General features: G+C 36.3%; 1 protein-coding gene across 1 annotated transcript; it reads right to left on the reverse strand.

Moving 5' to 3' along the window:
- Positions 1-1,650: 1,650 nt before the first annotated feature.
- LOC131151297 (uncharacterized) lies at positions 1,651-2,193 on the reverse strand. Its single transcript, XM_058102552.1, has 2 exons — positions 2,002-2,193; positions 1,651-1,890 (listed from the first exon to the last, which is right to left on the reverse strand). Exons 1-2 carry the CDS (start codon positions 2,191-2,193, stop codon positions 1,651-1,653), a joined length of 432 nt encoding a protein of 143 aa, XP_057958535.1.
- Positions 2,194-20,444: the final 18,251 nt, after the last annotated feature.

Here is a 20,444-nt window from a genome sequence, read left to right on the forward strand (position 1 = left end):
ACCAGCCTCTACTAACTCTATACCAAGCCTCTCTAGGTCCATCCAAATTGGATGCTGAATCTCCACTGCTGACAATGTAGCTCCCACTGACTTTCGGCTCAGTGCATCAGCCACTACATTTGCTTTTCCTAGATGGTAGCTGATCATACAATCATAATCTTTAATGAGCTCTAGCCATCTTCTTTGCCTCATATTCAATTCTTTTTGGGTGAAGAAATACTTCAAACTTTTATGATTAGTGAAGATCTCACATTTCCCACCATAAAGATAGTGTCTCCAGATCTTTAAAGCATACACCACTGCCACTAACTCTAGATCGTGCACAGGGTAATTCTTTTCATACTCCTTAAGCTATTGAGATGCATAGGCAATAACTTTTCCATGCTACATTAACACACATCCGAGTTCCTTCAAATATGCATCAATGTATATAACAAATTCATCCTCCCCTAATGGAATAGATAGTACTGTTGTAGTAACCAACCGCCACTTTAACTTTTGGAAACTCAACTCACAATCATTTGTCCATTCAAATCTTACATTTTTCCTCATGAGTCATGTCAGTGGACTAGATAATCTAGAGAAACCATCCACAAAATGCCGATAATACCCTGCCAGACCCTGAAAGCTCCTAACCTTTTGAACATTCACTAGTCTCACCCAACTCACTACTACTTCTATTTTACTCAGATCAACTATCATCCCCGGAGATCACATGCTTGAGGAAAGTGACCTGACTCAACCAGAATTCACATTTCTTGAATTTTGCATATAATTTCTTCTCCCTCAACACCTGCAACACTAGCCTCAGATAATCCTCGTGTTCTTTAAAAATCTTCATTTATAGGCAGGGCTTCGTCAACGAGACACGTGGGTTTGTATTTATAGGCAGGGCTTCGTTGACGAGACACATAGGTTCGTCAACAAACCACTAAAGAGACTTCGTCAACAAGAAGATACATTCGTCAACGAAATTAAGAGTTTAAAATTAATTTTTCAAGATTCCTTCATCGACGAGGACCTGCAGTTCGTCCACAATCTCTAGAAGGACACTCGTCGATGAAGACAAAAGATTCGTCAACGAGGCTTGCTATTCCTTCCTCTAAAATCTTTCCTTTTTCCTTATTATCCGTTAATCCATTTCATTTATTATACTTTGTTATTATTTTAATAGTTTTAATTTCCGGGTCATTACATTCTCCCCTCCTTAAGAAATTTCGTCCTCGAAATTTTACTAACTAATCATCCTTTCACATTACTTGAATTCATTTGCTAACTACAACTATAAGGACTTAGCATACATATCATCATATGAATCATTCAATCACTCTTCATTAAATTAAATCATCATTATCTTAAATATAATCTTATACTTGCTTCTCTGATGGCATCCTCCTTAGCTTGAAGTGTGTATAGTCGGGGTGGAGCACTCCTTTCTAATGGTACCTGTTGTTTTCACCGATCCTGATTCTGCACAGATACCATAGACAACGGCTCTTGGCAATCTTTCTTGACATGCTATGGCTTACCACACCTGTAACAATTCGGAGTGCCAAACCAACATTCACTCCTATGTCTCTTATTACACTTTGGGAACATTGAGCCCACTGCTTCTTTTCCTTTCTTCGCTGATCCTTGACTGGCCTCAGACTAAAAACTAGATGGTGCAGGTGTTTTCTTCTGCTCTGAAGACTCAATGCTGCTCTGGATACTCTTCTCCAACACCGAGGCCTTATCAACTAGTTCTGAAAAACTTTGGACCTGAAACCTGACCACCAGCTCGTAGATTTTGCACCTCACGTATTTCCTTACCTCATTTGGGATCAAAAATGGAGCAAAACGTGACAATTCCACAAATTTAGCCGTATACTCCGCAACTGTCATATCCCCCTGGGTCAAATTAGTAAACTCATCAATATTTTCCTCTCTGACAAATGAAGAAAAATACCTATCGAAGAACGGCTCCTTGAATCTCTCCCAGGTAAGAGCTATCTTTACCACCCTCTGATCCTCTAGCAGCTTCATAGAAAGCCACCAACGCTTCGCCTCTCCAGTCATCTTGAATGCAGCATAACGGACCATCTGTTTGTCCGTGCAGTTGAGTTCAACCATAATCTCTTCTATTTCCTGCACCCAATTCTCTACAGCCACTAGATCAGGTCCTCCTGTAAATGCTGGAGGGTTGATCCTCATAAATTCCTTAATGTTGCAGCACTGTCCTGCAGGTGGACATTTCTATTCTTTTGGATCCTTCTTCATCTCTGCTTTAACCTGACGGGTGATACCTCACAGCACCTTTGAGGTATCTATTTCTTCTTCACTAGAAGTCACTAAATCCTCTCTTCCTTCAACCTTTACATTCTCATCTCTAGAATCCATCCTGAAAATATGATAGAAAAGAGATAAAAATTCCATATCATAACCCCAAACAACATAATCATTAAATTGAATCTAATAAAAATCCAAAATTTCCATATAAGAACCAATCTCACAGCTAGGAAACATCACCGTTGATGGATTTACCGTGGTTTTCTAAGACCGTCGACTGAATTAGAAAATCATAGAAGTCCGCCAAGGGATTTCTGCTTTCAAGCTATAATACAAAATCCTATACTTATCAACACCTGCCTATCCACCTAGTATCCTTATCCTAACTGTTTCCTATACTCTGGTGTAAATCATTTCTAAAATCATTACTCTGATACCAAAATGTAACGCCCCGAACCCTTAAACTCGGGTCCGGTGCGTTATACTTGATAAAATCCTGATAATCCATAATCTATAATATACGCAGAGTGGAAAACATAAACATAATCTCTGAAAACCAAGGTGAAGTCCCAAGAGGGGGGGTGAATTGGTTTATTAAAATTTCTTTCAAATCTTTTAATGAATATTTAAGCCTTTTAATTCTTTCAAAAATTTATCGACTTCTTGTTGATTTACACAAAAACTTAAATGAATAATCAATCCACAAATCAACCTCAACTTAAGTAATCAAAACTTCAACCAACCAATCAAACCAATCAACCACTAGATGCCAAACCAAGATATACAATACAACTTCTTTTGGCAATTCTCAGCTTTTCAAGAATTCAAGATATTTGTTTGTTTGCAACCCTGTATATAATTATTATTTGACTCAAGCCCTGTAGAGAATGAAATTGGTCGTTCAAGGTGATAAGTAATATAACATCCACACTCTTCCAAAATTCAGATTTTAAATAAATTTTCAATTAAAGAGTCTTTGGGTGTTAACCAATCAACGTACTCCCTTACGGTTTTCGCAAAGTATTGATCAACCAACATACTCCCTTTTGGTTTTCACAAGCCTAAAAACAAATTAATCTTTAAGTTTATTTAATATCCAAACTTCATAGTATTTATGAAATTAAAACATCCACGCAGTTTATATGTGTACTGGAAATTAAAGAGAGTAAAGGAAAGAGAGAGTGAGACTGAGATTTTTACGAGGTTCGACTTATACCCAGCCTACGTCCTCACCTTTTGCAAACCACCAAAGGATTCGCTAAAATCAGTTCCTTTTCTGGGCAGAACAACACCGTTACAAGTGATACCCCACGCTCAAATACTCCTTCACTAGGCTAGAGCAACGCCTCTCCAAGTGATACCCCACACTCGGCCAACGATCCAACAACCTAGAATCGTTAAAGAACAATAAGAAACAAGAGAAAATCTTTGCGTACAAGAACACTCTCTTAAAGAGCATATTAGTATAAGTTAAATCTATATACTTCAATCAAATTCATAATATGAAAATATGAAGCTCAAGAAGATATCACCGTAAGCCTTCTTTCTAGGTTGAAAGAATTAAGAGTAGGCTTCAGAATTTTCTTGATAAATTAATAGCAAATCTTAGTAGTGAAACTTGGAAATTGATTGCACAAGAAAGCTTTGAGAGAATTGGGAGATTTGAGAGCAAGAAAGCTTGTTTGCTATATTTTTGTGGTGTGATTAATCCTTAGCCTTGGGAGGTTATTTATAGATGAGAAATCAAGTCTATTTCGTGTTCCGCAAGTGACTTGGAGTGTTTCCCAAGTTTATAGAAAGTTTGGGGCACAAGAAATATAAGTTTGAATTTAAAAACTTTTAAAAAAATATGTCCGTTAACAGTGCTCTGACAACTGAACTATTGGGTTCAGTCTTCTAAAGTTGCTTAAAACATTGAAAAATTTAGTCTAGAAACAAGGTCAAAAGACTAAAGTGGAGTTCAGTCTTCTGAAGTGCTGGGTTCAGACATCTGAACTTGAAGTTCAATCTTCTGAGTGTACACTGCCTCTTCAGGAAAAAAAAAAAAAAAAAAACAAAAACCTAACAACTTCGACCCCCCTTCAATATTTTTGTCATAACTTTTTCTATACAACTCTAAATTAGTTGTTCTTGGTATAAAAATAAAGGTAAGAGAAAATACTACAATTTTCATATTAAACATATTTTAAAATAATGAGTTTTAGATAGAGAAAAATGCACTTCAATGCGGATATAGAAAAAATGACAGCATTTAGAAAAACCTCTTTTTGGTGCTTTTCATTTCAAAAATAATTTTAACCTTTTTGAAATATTTTTTGACCTTATAAAAATATTTTCCAAGTATTTTAAAAGATATCTAGGTACAAGAAATTAACCTAAGAGCTTCTTGTATCTATACTAAAATCAAATGAAGTACTTACATAAAGACTTCTTAGATTTTTGACATTCTTAAACACTTAAGTCTTCATGCTTTGTCTTGGCTCTTTCTTCTAACTTTAATATCAAGTTCATCCTCTCATAGTCATCAAGCTTTAATAGAACATCCATGCCTTTAAGTATTTTTTAAGCTTCATATGATCATGTTCCTTTGGAATATAAGCTTCAATTGATCCTTGTGAGCACTTTGACCTTACTTTCACATATGTAATCCTTGTGAGTTCTAAAATATCACCACTCAACCAAAAATGTTAAGTTTCACTTGTTTGTTAGCATCAAAACAAGATTTTAAGCCTTGTAAGGCCAACAATCTCCATAAATATAATACTAGAGTTTACTATTTCTATCTATAATCTATATTATCCATACATCCACTTATATTCACAAATCTACATACCTCCAAAAACTCAATCCACAAAACCAATATTCACAATCATTCCTTTCTCAACAAACTTAAAACATAAAAACATAAACTTATACTTTATACATCCCAACAGTAATATCAAAATATACCCTTTCTTTTTATAATCCTCAAAATGCTATAAACCCTCAAGCTCTCTAAGCTTGACCTCGAGGATGTCCTGAAAAAGAAATAGTCATATTCGGGTGAGACACATCTTAGTAAGAGAAGAAACAATATATTAAAATAGTGTGTGGCTAACATGAGGTTTATAAATATAATTTTAATAAAATTTGCAAAACGTTACCATAAACACTGAAATCATTCTCTGAACCTAATCAATCACAGGCAAAAGATTTAACTCACAAGATTACCTAAGGATACGGGTGATTACCCGCCCATATAAGTAGCACCCCTCTGCTTTGATACTTACGCAACCCTACGATTGCGGCTGAAGCATACCAGGGCACTCGCCTTACTTAGTAAGCCCTCAAGTATTAGATTGATCTCGTACTCACATAGTTCAAATAAAAGGTTTACCAGCGAAGGCCCCAAGGATAGGGAAATCTACCTGCCCATACAAGTAGGTTCCCTCTGCCCTAGTACGTTATGTAGCTATTGCCACATCTGAAGTTACTAGTGCACTTGCTTTTCTCAGCAAGCTCTTAGGCGAAGAGTATGCCCCGCCCAATCGTAACATGTTCTACAAGCATAGATACTTCTAATATCATAATACATTATTCTTTCTCTCATTATTCAACCATTCACATCTGTTCATGTTCATAACTTAAACATTGCATGGCATTTCACTTTAAGTGACTCTTTCCCATTTACATCGTTCACATTTCACATTTCATTCCATTTTCATTTCATTCATTTGTACTACAGCCGCTCTTTAGCCATCATCAATTAATCCACATATAAATGAGCTAGAATTTGCTAACACAACTCCTTTTCGCTGTCATCAGTTAGTTCACATAGAAATGCGCTAGAATCTGCTAACACAACTTTCAGCTGTCATACATTTACATGGTTGCATTAACATACACAAACAACATAGTTCATTTCATATTTTATTCTCAATGCATTACTTACTTAGCCTGCATCTTATACATATAGCGTACATTTACATAGAACTTACATGTACTCATGCCACACAATTTAGCAGTAAAATTCATTCATATTCCTGTAAAAAAGTCAAATCAACTTTTAATGTTCATATACTCAAAATATACCTTTCATTTCTTACATAATTATCTTGAAAATATTATACACTTTCATTGGTTCATTTTCACATATACATAGCTAAATAAGCAGCCCTAAGTTTAGAAAACATAATTTAATTGATTAGCATTTTACACCCACATGAAAACTCATATACATATATAACACAATCCATTTTTATTTAATTCATAAAAACCTGATTTAATATATAATTTCTCCTTACCTGACTTTTGAACTACACCGGCAAGATCCCCGAACCAGTACCCACGGCGTTCACTTGGACCCTAAATCAAAAATCTTATTTTAATTAAATAAACCCTAACTAACTCAAATCTTAGGAAAAATACTTATTTAATACTTCCTAGGCTCCAAATAAAAATATTCGTTAAGAAAATTCCCAAAAATAACTCACTTACCCTGATTTTGGGATGTTTCCCAAACCTCTCAAACCAACGATCAGCTCCTGTAGCCTTGTAAAGAATGATCCTACGAACCTCATGGTGGTTCTAGATCATCCAACTAGGTCAAATCCAACCTGAAATCGAAGAGAGAAGGTTGGGGGTCCATTTTTTGGAGAGAGAGAAAAAAAATCCCAAAGTTTCTCGCTGAAAATGAAAGAAACTTTATTTATAGGCAGGACTTTGTCGATGAGACACGTGGGTTCGTCAATGAACAACTGAAGAGACTTCGTCGACGAGAAGATACATTCGTTGACGAAATTTAGAGTTTAAAATCACTCTCTCGAGATTCCTTCGTCAACGAGGAACTGGAGTTCGTCCACGATCTCTAGAAGGATACTCGTCGACGAAGACAAAACATTCATCGACGAGGCCTACAATTCCTTCCTCTAAAATCTTTCCTTTTTCCTTATTATCTGTTAATCCATTTCATTTATTACTTCCTAATTATTTTAATATTTTTAATTTCTGGGTCATTACAGGAATAATTCAACCTATTAAATCATAACACCATACCAGTGTCTATACAAAACTAGGATCTAGTCCCATAATAAAACACATACCCCCGGGCGCCTACATAACCCAAAAAATGACAACCCGGCTAAAGATCAGTACTTACACAAGTACTTAGACAATGCTAACCAACAACCATGCTCTTGAAACGCTAGGAAGCTAGTGTCGGCTACTCGAAGGACCTGAAAAATATTTGTATGATAGGGGTGAGACACCTCTCAATAAGGGAGAAACAGGTTATATCGGTGTGTGGGCACATGAGTGTTATTTCAACAGTAAACATAAACATATCACAATTCCAATATTTTCACAATACAATTCTAGTATACCTCAAAAAACACCTCGGTCTAGTGTCGTCTCACTCTTCAGCCTAAACCAGCCGCATTACACGGCGCCCCTGGTAACCTAGCATAGTATAAGCCCCCACACTGTTAAACCAGTGCAAACATGGTGTCTCATACCCTTCGGTGACCAACCGGATCATATGTGATATTTCACACCCTCGGCCTCAAGCCAGATATATGAGCCAACGGTAGTTAACCGACTTGACTGCCAACGGTATTATTTTGTTTCGGTTCAATATCTAAGCCTACGGCATTTTAATCCACCCTGCTTTGATATATCCTCTACGATATTATTCCGACTCAGCATTTTCACAAAACTTGGAATATTTTGGAACTCTTGTTCCTATGTCTCATTTCAACATATCACAACTCAAATCATTTAAATACACAAGCTCATTCCACACTTGTTTGGGTAAATAAACAATTACATCATAATTACGTCAAGAATACAATTTAATATAAATAAAGATATGGTCATCCCTATAATACAATTTATTCAAAATATGATTTTCCAATAGAAACTGAGATAATATCCGAAACCCCAATTTTTTCAAAAACCATAAACCTAAAAATCCTGTAATTTCACCTGATAGATTTTCCCAAGTAAGTAACCAAAACATCTATAGCATCGCAAACCACAGTTTTACCGATTCAAATTTCACAAATAACTGATATAAATAGAATCCCCTTACCTTTCCCCGAAAACTGAAATACGAACTAAACAACACCAAAAGTGCGAACCGAGTTCCCAAAACCTAAAAACCAAAGAACAATACTTTAATACAATCCTATTTACTACATATCTACCGGACCAAAAACGAACTTAGACCCTTACCTCGATTTCAGGATAAAACTTAGAAATCCTCGAAATGAAGATCCGATCTGCTATAATTGTAGAGATCCCCCCTGATCCACGCAGTGACGTCGAATCATTGATTTAGGTAAAAGGTGGCCCAAAACCTTAGAGAGAGAGAGAGAGAAAGAAAGAGAGAGAGGATTTTTATATTTCTTAACCATTAAGCAAATGAAAATTCAACTTATAGAACTTTGACCCGGTTAGCCTCGTCGAAGAATTGGAGCACTTGTTGATGAGTAGAAGAGGGGCATTCGTTGACAATGGAGTGGCCTCGTCGACGAGTCTGAGATTTCATAATTCCCAAAATCTCTCGGTATTCACTCGTCAATGAACCTCTGAATTTTATCGCCGAACTGTAGAAGGGACTTCGTCGACGAGAGAAGGAGCCTTGTCGACGAGCCCCTACTATTTTCACCTTTTTTAATTCCTTCCCCTTTTCACATTTATTTAATCCAAAATTCTCAAGTTGGGTTCTTATAGTACAGAGTACAGACACGGATGTATCGGTAACTGGGGAAACTTATGAGCTAGATATGGAAATGAAAATGAAAAGGGAATGGAAATGAAATGAAAATGGAAATGAAATGAGAATGGAAACGAGAATGAAAATGTGAAAAGAAATAGTGTGAGTTAATAAATAACTAAAGCGAAGTAAAACACACCGCCTGAGGGCTTGCTGAGTAAGGTGAGTGTTCTGGTAAGTATCAGTTGTAACTGAACCGGAGTTAATCGGGCTAGGATGCAAACAATATCAAGACAGAGGGAAGCTACTTGTATGGACGGGTAAACTTTCCTATTCTTGGGAACTTCGTTGGTAAACTTGTGTTACAAATGAATGATTTTGGAAATAGAAGTAAAAATTTTTTGAAAGCTTGCGTTTTATACCTATATGATTATGAAGGTGGAAATGGTATATTTCCTCAGAAAATATTATTATTGAAATGAATATGTGTTATGATATAATAAATCTCATACTGCCACACACTGTAGATAATTTATTCCATCTTACTGAGATGTGTCTCACTCAATCATTTAAATATTTCAGGAAATCGAGATAGACCTGGTGATAAAGCTCCGAGATAGAGGGGAGTAGATACCCTGGGTAGATAGGATAAGTATTTTGAGTTAGGGAGGTTTGTTTCCTCTAGAGTTGTTGTAATTGACTTGTATATATGGATGGTAGTACTATGGTATGTGTATTCGCTGTGGTATGTATATGTATATATGTATATATATATAATGACTTCCATTGTTAGAGTTGTGTATTTGAGTATGATTGTATAACTGGTACCCACTTTTGGGTCGGGTTATGTTTTATGGTATCAATGGTTAACGTGGCTGATATGTGGATATATATGTTGTTTATAAAAAAAATGGTATGAAAATTGGGGTGTTACAGTTTGGTATCAGAGTCTAGGTTTGTTAAGTTTTGCAGACTTTAGTAAATAGTGGATTACAATACTAGAGTATAGGAATAATTTTGATGAGGTATGAGTCAGCTGTTATTAGAGGATGAGATTAGAATTTAGGGTTCTATCTTGTGACTTGCAAGCAAGAGTTCCGTGGTTGTTTCTGTGTTTTTCCCGAGGTGACGACTTCTGGAAAACCATAGATACTATCCTTGGATCATGTTTCTATGTGGTAAGATTGGATCTCAAATGGGGATTAAGAGTGATAAGAGAAATTTCTGTAGCGTAATATTTTTTGAATTTTAGTATGTTGGGTGTGTTAGTGAGTTATGATAGTAGAGTTCTAAAACAATTTTATTCCATTTGCAGGATGGATCTAGGGAGTAGTAGTGCACAGGCTAGGGGTGATGAGGCGGGGCCTTCTGGTATGGGTGGAGGAGACCCTGATGCTGTATTACATAGCGTCACCCAGTAGGTGATGTCAGAGATGGCCAGGAGTTTGGGAGAGTGGAGCTACACGATTGAGCAGTTCACACAGATAAGACCTCCATCATTTTCTAGAGGAGCTGACCCACTTGTGGCTGAGAACTGGGTCCAAGACATAGAGGATATGATGGCAGTTCTTCCATGTATGGATAAGTATAAAGTTTTATTTGTGACATTTAAGCTGATGGAGGAGGCAAAGCGCTGGTGGAGATCAACGAGATTGTTGGAGGAACAGAGACCATACCCTGTAGTGGTGACGTGGAGCCGCTTTAGGGAGATTTTTTTCGAGAGGTACTTTCCTCCTACTGTCAGGAGTGCAAAGGCGACAGAGTTTCTACATCTGATTCAGGGACCGATGACAGTACAACAGTATGTAGCCAAATTTATTGAACTGTCTCGGTTTGCTTCGTATTTGGTACCTAATGAGGAGATGAAGGCGAGGAAATTTGAGGAGACTCTGAGGTAGAGTCTATTTGAGCAAGTTATTGGCTTCCAAGCTCAGACATTCGCAGAGGTTGTAGACAAAGCTGCCATGATTGAGGGTGACCTTCAGAGAGGCACCGCAGCACAGAGTCGGGGGAAGAGGCCCATGCCTTCAGATGTTTAGACAAGGTCTAAGCAAAGGCCATGGAGGAGGCATGATAGTAGAGGTGGCCAGAGATAGATAGTGAGAGATCAAGTTGTATAGGGCAATCAGACGCTTCCTTCTTGTCTCATCCGCTTCAAGAGACACCTGGGAGAATGTCGGGTCAGGGAAGTGATATGTTATCGGTGCTATCAGCTTGGGCATATGGCGAAGGATTGTCGTGCACCGCTAATTGTTGTGCCAGATTATAGACCATACCGAGGAGGTCATTAGGCACCTCGAGGCAGATAATAGAGGAATATTACCCTAACTCGAGTCTACGCACTGACACCGTGGGATGCACAGGCAGTAGGAGATGTTGTGACAGGTATAGTTTCAATTCTGTCATTTATAGCTACTACTTTATTTGATTCAGGGGTGACTTATTCTGTTATCATTCGAGATTTTGTTAAGTTTTATGGGTTGGAAACACAGCAATTGGGTGCCAATTTGTCAGTGGCTATGCTGACAGAGGCTGTGGGGATATGTGATAAAGTACTTAGTAACTGTCCAATATGCATTCAGGGGAGGATTTTATTAGCTGATCTGGTGGTCTTGGACATGCATTGGTTGAGGTGATATTGGGTTTGGATTGGCTAGTTGCTCACTATGCCAGTATAGATTGTCATCAGAGGGAGGTAGTGTTCAGACCTCCAGGGGGACAGGAGTACAGGTTTGTGCGGTCTTGTGTGCGTACCCCACCACAGTTGTTCTCCACCATTCAGGTGAGATGGTTGTTATCTGAGGGTTGTCATGGTTATGTGGCCTACGTAAAGGCGGTATCAGAAGGAGAATTGAGGATAAATGATATCTCAGTAGTGAGGGATTTTCCTTATATTTTTCCTGAGGATTTACTAGGACTACTTCCTGATTATGAGGTAGAGTTTTCTATTGATCTAGTACCGAGGATAGCATCGTATAGAATGGCACCGGTAGAATTAAAAGAATTAAAGGAACAATTGCAAGAATTGTTAGACAGGGATTTTATTCAGCCTAGTATGTCTCCCTGGGGAGCATTGGTATTATTTGTGAAAAATAAAGATGGGTCGATAAGAATGTGCGTTGACTACTGAGAAATTAACAAAGTGACTATCAAGAATAAATACCCGCTTCCCCACATCAATGATTTGTTTAATCGGCTACAGGGGACATAGGTTTTCTTAAAGATAGATTTACTATCTGGGTATCATCAGGTAAAGGTCAGAGTAAAGAATATTTCAAAGACAACATTCAAGACTCGGTATGGTCATTACAAATTCTTGGTTATGTCATTTGGATTAACAAATGCTCCTGCAAAGTTTATGGATTTGATGAATCGAGTATTCCACCAGTATTTAGATCAGTTTGTGATGGTATTCATTGATGATATACTGGTATATTCAAAGAGCCCAGAGGAGCATGAAGAACATCTAAGGATAGTACTTTAGGTATTGAGGGAAAGGAAACTGTTTGCGAAATTCAAAAAGTGCGAGTTCTGGCTAGAGCAGGTTACCTTCCTTAGACATGTGACATCTAGGGGTGGTATATGAGTAGATCCGAGTAAGATTGAGGCGGTAGTAGATTGGGTGCGATCGAAGAATGTGCAGGAAATTACAAGTTTCCTGAGTTTGGCTTGATACTACTACAGACTTGTTGATCATTTTTATAAATTATCGGGTTTGTTGACTAGATTGACTAGGAAAGGGGTGAAATTTGAATGGTCTGATGAATGTGAGCAGAGCTTCCAGGAGTTGAAGCAACAGATCATCACTGCACCGGTGTTGACGATTCCTTAAAGTGAAGAGGGTTTCGTGATTTACAGTGATACATCGCATAAAAATCTTGATTGTGTTTTGATGCAGCAGAGGAGAGTTATAACGTATGCCTCATGACAGTTGAAAGAATATGAGAAGAGTTACCCTACCCATGATCTGGAGTTAGTAGTAGTGGTATACGCACTAAAGATTTGGAGACATTATCTTTATGGGGGTTGGTGTGAGATTTTTATTAACCACAAGAATTTGACATACTTTTTCATGTAGAAAGAATTGAATATGAGGCAGAGAAGGTAGTTGGAGTTGATAAAATATTACGACTGCACCATCAGTTACCACCTGGGAAAGGCTAATGTGGTGGCTAATGCTTTGAGTCGGAAATCAGTGGGTGCATCAGTGTATGCAGTGGCAATACAACATCCAATATAAATGGATCTGGAGAGACTGGGGATAGAACTTGTAGAGGGTGATCATCAAACATTTATTGCCAGTATGTTGTTGCAACTAACTCTACTGGAAAGAATTAAAGCGGTACAGAGGAATGATGTAGAGCTGGTAGAGCTTATAGAGAAAGTACAAGATGGTCTGGAGGAGGATTTCATCATCTTAGAGGATAGAGCCTTGAGGTTTCATACCAAGTTGTGTGTACCTGCCGATCCTGAGATTAAGAAAGTGATTCTGGAGGAAGCGTACCGATCCTTGTATATAGTACATCGTGGTAGCACTAAAATGTATAGGGATCTTCGAGAATCTTTTTGGTGAAGTGGAATGAAAAGAGAGATTGCCGAATTTGTAGCATAGTGTTTGACATGCCTGCAAGTGAAGGTTGAGCATCAGAGACCGGCGGGGTCTATGCAGCCGCTGTATATTCCTGAGTGGAAGTGGGAGCATATAGCGATGGATTTTATCACCGGGCTAGCACCGACATTACATGGACAGGACGCCATTTGGGTAGTGGTAGATCGACTTACGAAGACTGCCCATTTTCTGCCTATCAGAGTTAACTACTCCTCAAACAAATTGGTAGAGTTATATATTCAGAAGATAGTGAGAATGCATGGTGTGCCAGTGTCCATAGTTTCAAACTAAGATCCACGGTTCACATCCCGTTTCTAGAGGATTTTACAAGAGGTCATGGGTTCTCAGTTGACATTTAACACAATGTTTCATCCTTAGACAGATGGGTAGATGGAGAGGATGATACAGATATAAGATGATATGCTATGTGCATGCGTATTGGATTTTAGAGGTCGTTGGTTACGGTTTATACCCTTAGTCGAGTTTACGTATAATAACAACTATTATGCCAACATTGGGATGACACCATTTGATGCATTATATGGTAGGAAATGTCGATCCCCATTGTACTGGGATGAGATTGGTGAGAGACATATATTGGGGTCAGAGCTAATACAACAAACTCAGGATAATGTCAGACTCGTTAGGGACAGGATCAGAACAGCACAGAGTCGGCAGAAGAGTTATGCTGATACTCACAGATGAGAGTCAGAGTTTGACATTGGGAATCACGTGTTTCTGTGAGTGGCACCGTTAAAAAGAGTTATGAGATTTGAGAGGAAGGGTAAATTGAGCCCTAAGTATATTGGACCATTCCAGATTCTTAAAAAAGTGGGTCTAGTTGCCTACAGGTTGGCGTTACCACCAGTTTTGTCAAGAATTCACGATGTATTCATGTTTATATGTTAAGAAAATACGTTCTAGACCCTTCCCATGTGATCAGATATAAGGCACTAAAGCTTAGTGATGTATTGTCTTATGAGGAAATGCCAGTGTGAATTTTGGATCAGAAAGAACAAGAACTGCGTACGAAAACCATACCGCTAGTAAAAGTTATGTGGCGCAACCACACAGTAGAAGAAGCTTCTTGGGAGTTAGAGGAGCTGATGCGCCAGAAATACCCACAACTGTTTAATGGGAACCAAGATTAAGTTATGTAATTGAATTTGTATAGTATAAGTAGTATTTTGGTTTTAATGATTTTGGGGAGAATTTTTCTTTCAATGGTTGTAATCTCCCAGAACCCTATGTAACCATAGTATTCCTCTGCCATAAGTGAGGGTGATTAATAAAATGGTGGTGTTATTCTTTAAGAATGAAAATGTGGTGAATGACAAATTTCGATGACGAAATTTTATAAGGAGAAGAGAATGTAGAGACCAAAAATACAAAATAATAAAAGAAATGAAAGAGAAGGAAAAAGGGAATTTTTTAAAAGGGAGAAAATAGGGCTCGTCGATGAACCCAAGGTCTTCGTCGATGAATGTACCATAGATTTCGGTGACGAGGTACATGTGTCTCGTCAACGAGAGATTACTGAGAGTTTGGGGAATTTCAGGTTCGTCGACGAAATAAACCCCTCGTCGACGAAGTGTCTTCATGGGCTCTTTGATGAACCACTTGAATTCGTTGATGAATGTTGGGTTATAAAGGTTGGAAACCCTCATCTCAGCATACGATTTTTCTCTCTAACTTTCTCTCTCTAGAACCACGGCCTTCTCCTTCTCTCTTCGTTTTCGGCTTCGTTAAAGTCCGGATTGATGATCGGGAACTGCCACGAGGTTCCTAGGAAGATTCTCTGCAACATAGGCAGAGTAAATTTTTAGTTTGGAGTTCTAGGGCATCATCCTAAAATCAAGGTAAGTAAAAGATTTAAGGGTATTATGGTTTGTTTGTAGTATTTGAAATCTATGAAGTATTATACTGAAATTGTTGTGGGAAATTAGTTAACTGAGATAGACCATGTGATAGAGCTCCGAGATAAAGGGGAGCAGATATCCTGGGTAGATAGGGTAACTATTTTGAGCTAGGGTGGTTTGTTTCCCCTAGAGTTGTTGTGGTTGACTTGTATATACGGATGGTAGTACTATGGTATGTGCATTCGCCATGGTATGTATATGTGTGTGTATATATATATATATATATATATAATGACTTCTGCTGTTAGAGTTGTGTATTTGAGAATGATTGTATACCCGATACCCACTTTTAGGTCGGGTTATGTTTTATGGTTTCAGTGGTTGACATGACCGATATGTGGATATATATGTTGTTTATAAAAAAAAATGGTATGAAAATCAGGGTGTTACAATATTACTTAACCACGGTGTCATAGGTTTGGCCATATGATCCTTGTCTAAAATTTCCTGATATCTTTAAGATTTACATGGTTATTTTTCTGGTCATATCTTTTTGAAATATGCTTTTAAATGTTAAATTAGAAAAACATTGCTTGCTTGGTCTTTTAATTAAAGTTTCTTTTTTAACAAGCATAGCCCCTAGTGTTTATAGAAAATCATAAGGGGATATATATTTTTATACATACATATTTATTTATATTTACATTTTTAAAAGCAAAAATTGAACTTATATAGAATATTTTTTATATCTTGTTTGTGTGCTTAAATGCCTTTATGACTGTGCTTTTCTTGTATTAAAATCTTATGTCGTGAAGATTTATTGTTTATAAATTTTTAAAAGGGTGTTGCATAACTGGTTCATGGATTTTTCTTGAAATGAATGTGAACTAGTTAGACAATTTTTCTACTCAAACCTACTTTTTTATATGTCGCATGTTCTTAAATTTCAATCTTTGCGGGGACTTACATAATGATTAAATCGAAATGGTTTGTGTATAATTCTGGTCTGACCATGTTTGTCATTTCATTTTAAACTTAAATGACCAGTTTAACTATTTTGTGTGCGATATTGCCAAAAAAATTTTATGCCCAAATCCTATACCAAAAGGGAGAGAGTTTTCTAAGAAAAAAATTTTTTTTTCTCGAAAAGGGGGAGTTCTCTTTGTTAAGTCTATTTTAAATGATAAAATTATTTTATAATTAGCCTAACCCTTTTTTTTAATGCCAAAAGGGGGAGAATTTTTTTTTTAGCAAAATGATAATGACCGAAAGGGAAAATTTTAGGGGTAAAAACATTGGGGCAAATATTTGAACTTGTGCTTTAATGCAAAAATTAAAATGCATGATCCTTGTAATGTCTTCTTTCGTGAATATGCTTGAGCGTTAATGTCTATATTTTATATTTTGCATATTCTTAGGGGGGAGCCTTTTTAGGTTGTAGTTATTTTACTTTAGTGCATTTGTTATCATAAAAAATGGGGAGATTGTTGACTTTTTGAGTCCGATCCTTGTTTTGATGCGAACAAAACACATGTATCTTATGTGTGTGCCTAGTGTTTTGAACAGGTTTACAATTCAAAATGCACACACAGAAGAGGAAGATGGAAACCAGAAAACTCACATCAACTAGTGTTTTTCCACGAAAGACAGAAGAGCAAAAAAGAAGACATTTGTTTTGTAATTGTATGACATTTATTTTTTATTATTTGGTTTGTAATAATGCATGCATCTGCATGATATAATTTGAATGCTTAGATGACTGTAAAGTGACCTTAGGGCACTTAGAGTTTAACCAAAAACCCTTTTCATAAAAACTAACATCAAACAAAGGTTTTGGAACAATTTTAGATAACTTCGGTTAACTGACGTCGAGTTTTAAGCTTAATTCAAAAGCCTCACTCGACTGAACCCTTTAGTACAAATCAATTTGGTCGATCGAACCCGCCCTGAGTCAAAGTTTGACTGTCTCAGTCAATCGAACCCTTGGCAGTGTAAATGCCATGGTCGACCGAACCGTTCGGAAGTCAACTTTTTTGACTTTGGACGGTTGATCGTTCTATTTTGAACGTATCTTCTTTGGTCAACCGAACCAACACATGTTTGACACCTAACTACTTGGTTGATCGAACCTTGTAGTTCATTTTTGCCACGACTGATCGAACCTAGAGGAATGGTTAACCAAAGCTTGCCTTGGTCAACCGAACCTACGAAGGGTTCAAAATCGTCCTAATATGGTCGACCGAACTTGTTGTTCAAATTATTCACGGTCGACCGAACTCAACGATATGGTCGACCAAACCTTTAATATGGTCAACCGAATCTCTCGGGTTGAAAATTTTTCAAGGGTAAAATGTCATTAATTGTTTAATTAAACTTTTCCAAAATACTAAGCGTGTCTCCAACGGTCATAATTTTCAAAAAATCTATAAATACCCCCTCCATAACTCAGATTAGCAACTTTGATTAGCTTAAATTTTTTCTCAAACCCCTTGTTAATCAAAGTTCCCCCAAATCATTTTTATTGTCAGAATCATTCTTTTGGGGCAAAATATTTTATACAAATCTCTCTAACTCTCTTTCATACATTTACTTCAAAATCATTTTTGAGGAGATTATTTTATTTAGGACATTTTATTTGCATATACTCTCACTTAACACTTAATCTTTGAAAAATATTTTTGAGATTATTGATTATGTTTTCTTTCGGTTATTTCTTTGATAAATATTTTTGGAAGAAAATTATTTACATCACAAATATTTTCTTGAGCTTAAATTCCTAAATTCTCCAAATATTCTTTATTTGTAAAACTATTTATAGGAGAGCAATAATACTCATTTTTCATATATTTTATTTGTGTAAAATTATTTGATAGCACCCTTACTCTACTGAGCATAATGCATATCATTAGAGAGTGCATATATCTTATAAGCTTAAATGTGTACATCTCATCTTATTGTTTGAAGTATGTAATATGTACAAAAATGTTTTTATTATACCGATTGGGTTCATCCCATTAATTGAACTGGAGAGTCTCAGCCTTGTAAGTGAGACCGGTTGGTTCAGCTTGAAATTTGAATTGAGGAGTCTCAGCCCCGTAAGTGAGACAAGTTGAGCTCAGTCTTGTAATTGAGTTGAAGTTTTTCTCGCCCTTTAAGGAGAGGATATAAATAACTTTTGCTCCGTCGTTTAAGTAAGCAAGTTTAGTGTAATCCTTGGGGGGTATGCCCAAGGAGGGGACGTAGGCTGGTTTGGCCGAACCTCGATAACAAATATCGTGTATGTCTCTCTCTCTATCTCATTTATATTTCTGCACTTAAATTTTTGCATGTGTATTGTCTCATTTATTGTTATAATTATTTGCATACACACTTCTATTTTAAATGAGTTATGTTTCACATGTATGTCTGCATTCATCGTTTTATTAATTTACATAAACACGTGAAAATAGAATATGATATGTGGTGAATCGGCATAAATGTTTAATTTAGTTAAAATGTTTTAAAACCCAATTCATCCCCTCTCTCGGGATCACACCAATTCCAATAAATTCAGATAGAAGTGCAAGAGCTCAACTATTTCTAAAACAAAGATGGTAGCCGGAGATGTAGCAAAGAGACAGTAGCCAGAGACATTGTTGTGAATGAACCCGGAATCGTATAGCAGAAATTAAACGTAGCAATAATGAAAAGCAAATATGGAACACACACACATACACACACACACGGAGTATATATGAAAACAAAAACAACAACGTAAATATATACGTGATTCGGCAATGCCTACATCTGCGGGAGTACTCCGCATAGGTTTTCATTAAACTTTATGACTTTTTTTTATTAGGAATGGTCCATTTTATATAGGGTCCAAAATAAAACTAATTTGTATTAGTCGATGTAAAACAAGTGGGCACAACTGAAAGTAAGTAGATGTCATAGTTGACATTGAGTTAATGGAGAGTGAAGAAAAAGATTAAAGACCAACAGATCGAGGTTTGGACAACAATTAAGAAAATAATGCATGTCTGTAATAAGATTAGAGGCGTAAAGGAAGGAAAATTTTATTTAGGAGCTAAATGAAATATAAACATAAATAAAAATTTATTAGCACAAAAAATTGGAGATACATCTATTTAATAAAAAAAATGAAATTCAAAATTAAGAAAAATCTTAAATGAAAGGTCAACATGAAATTTCATTGCTAGTTAAATTAGGAAACAGAAGATGAAATATTCAAAACTCAGTTTAAAATGTCACAAATCAAATCATCAACATGCCCAAATCGATTAAAAAACCAGTTACACTCCAAATAAAATTAAACACTCTAAATGAAAGCCATGAAACCAATAAAATCATCCAAAAGTTAGACAACTATTCACACTTAAGGAGTTTCTCAACATCTTCACATTTAAGAAGGAGTTTCTCAACATCTTCACGTTGCCTGTCTCGACACCTATTTGCAATTGGGTGGTTTGAGTAAGTTTTAAAATATGATAAAGCTGAAGCATCAAATAGTGTCGAGATTAACTTGTCTCACTACGATTTGGACAACACAGTGACGACTCACTTTATGACCACCATTGTCTTCATTTTTGCCTCATCTTCTTCCTTCTCATCCTCTTCTATTGTTGTCTTTGCATAGTGTGCTTCCTTCAAATTATTGTAGATAGTGCAATAATTATGATTTTATTATTTCGTTCCATAATCTCACAATCAAAATCATATGATCATAAAAATAATCTGTAAAAAATATCAACAATTAATTCACTTATATTAATCTTAATATCATAAGAACAAGTGAAAAAATGATATTTCAAACTTATTTCTATTAGCAATGATTGAAAGTAGGGAAATTATGAGTTTAATTATTATCAAGACCAAAAAATCAATATAAATAAAAATCCTTATTTCTAGTATTAAATCAATGATAAATTATGAATGTTGGAAAGAAGATTATGAATTTATTATCAAAATCTTGATATTACTTATGGGAAAAAAATAAATACATCAAACAAAT

This window comes from Malania oleifera, chromosome 3, assembly GCF_029873635.1.
Source record: "Malania oleifera isolate guangnan ecotype guangnan chromosome 3, ASM2987363v1, whole genome shotgun sequence".
NCBI classification, from domain to species: Eukaryota; Viridiplantae; Streptophyta; class Magnoliopsida; order Santalales; family Ximeniaceae; genus Malania; species Malania oleifera.

Excerpts from the sequence above, each read along its gene's own strand:
- LOC131151297 (XM_058102552.1), bottom strand. The coding sequence starts at position 2,193 with ATGAGGATCAACCCTCCAGCATTTACAGGAGGACCTGATCTAGTGGCT. Across the intron at positions 1,891-2,001 it reads AGCTGCTAGAGGATCAGAGG|GGGGATATGACAGTTGCGGA; the intron begins GTGGTAAAGATA and ends AATTTGACCCAG.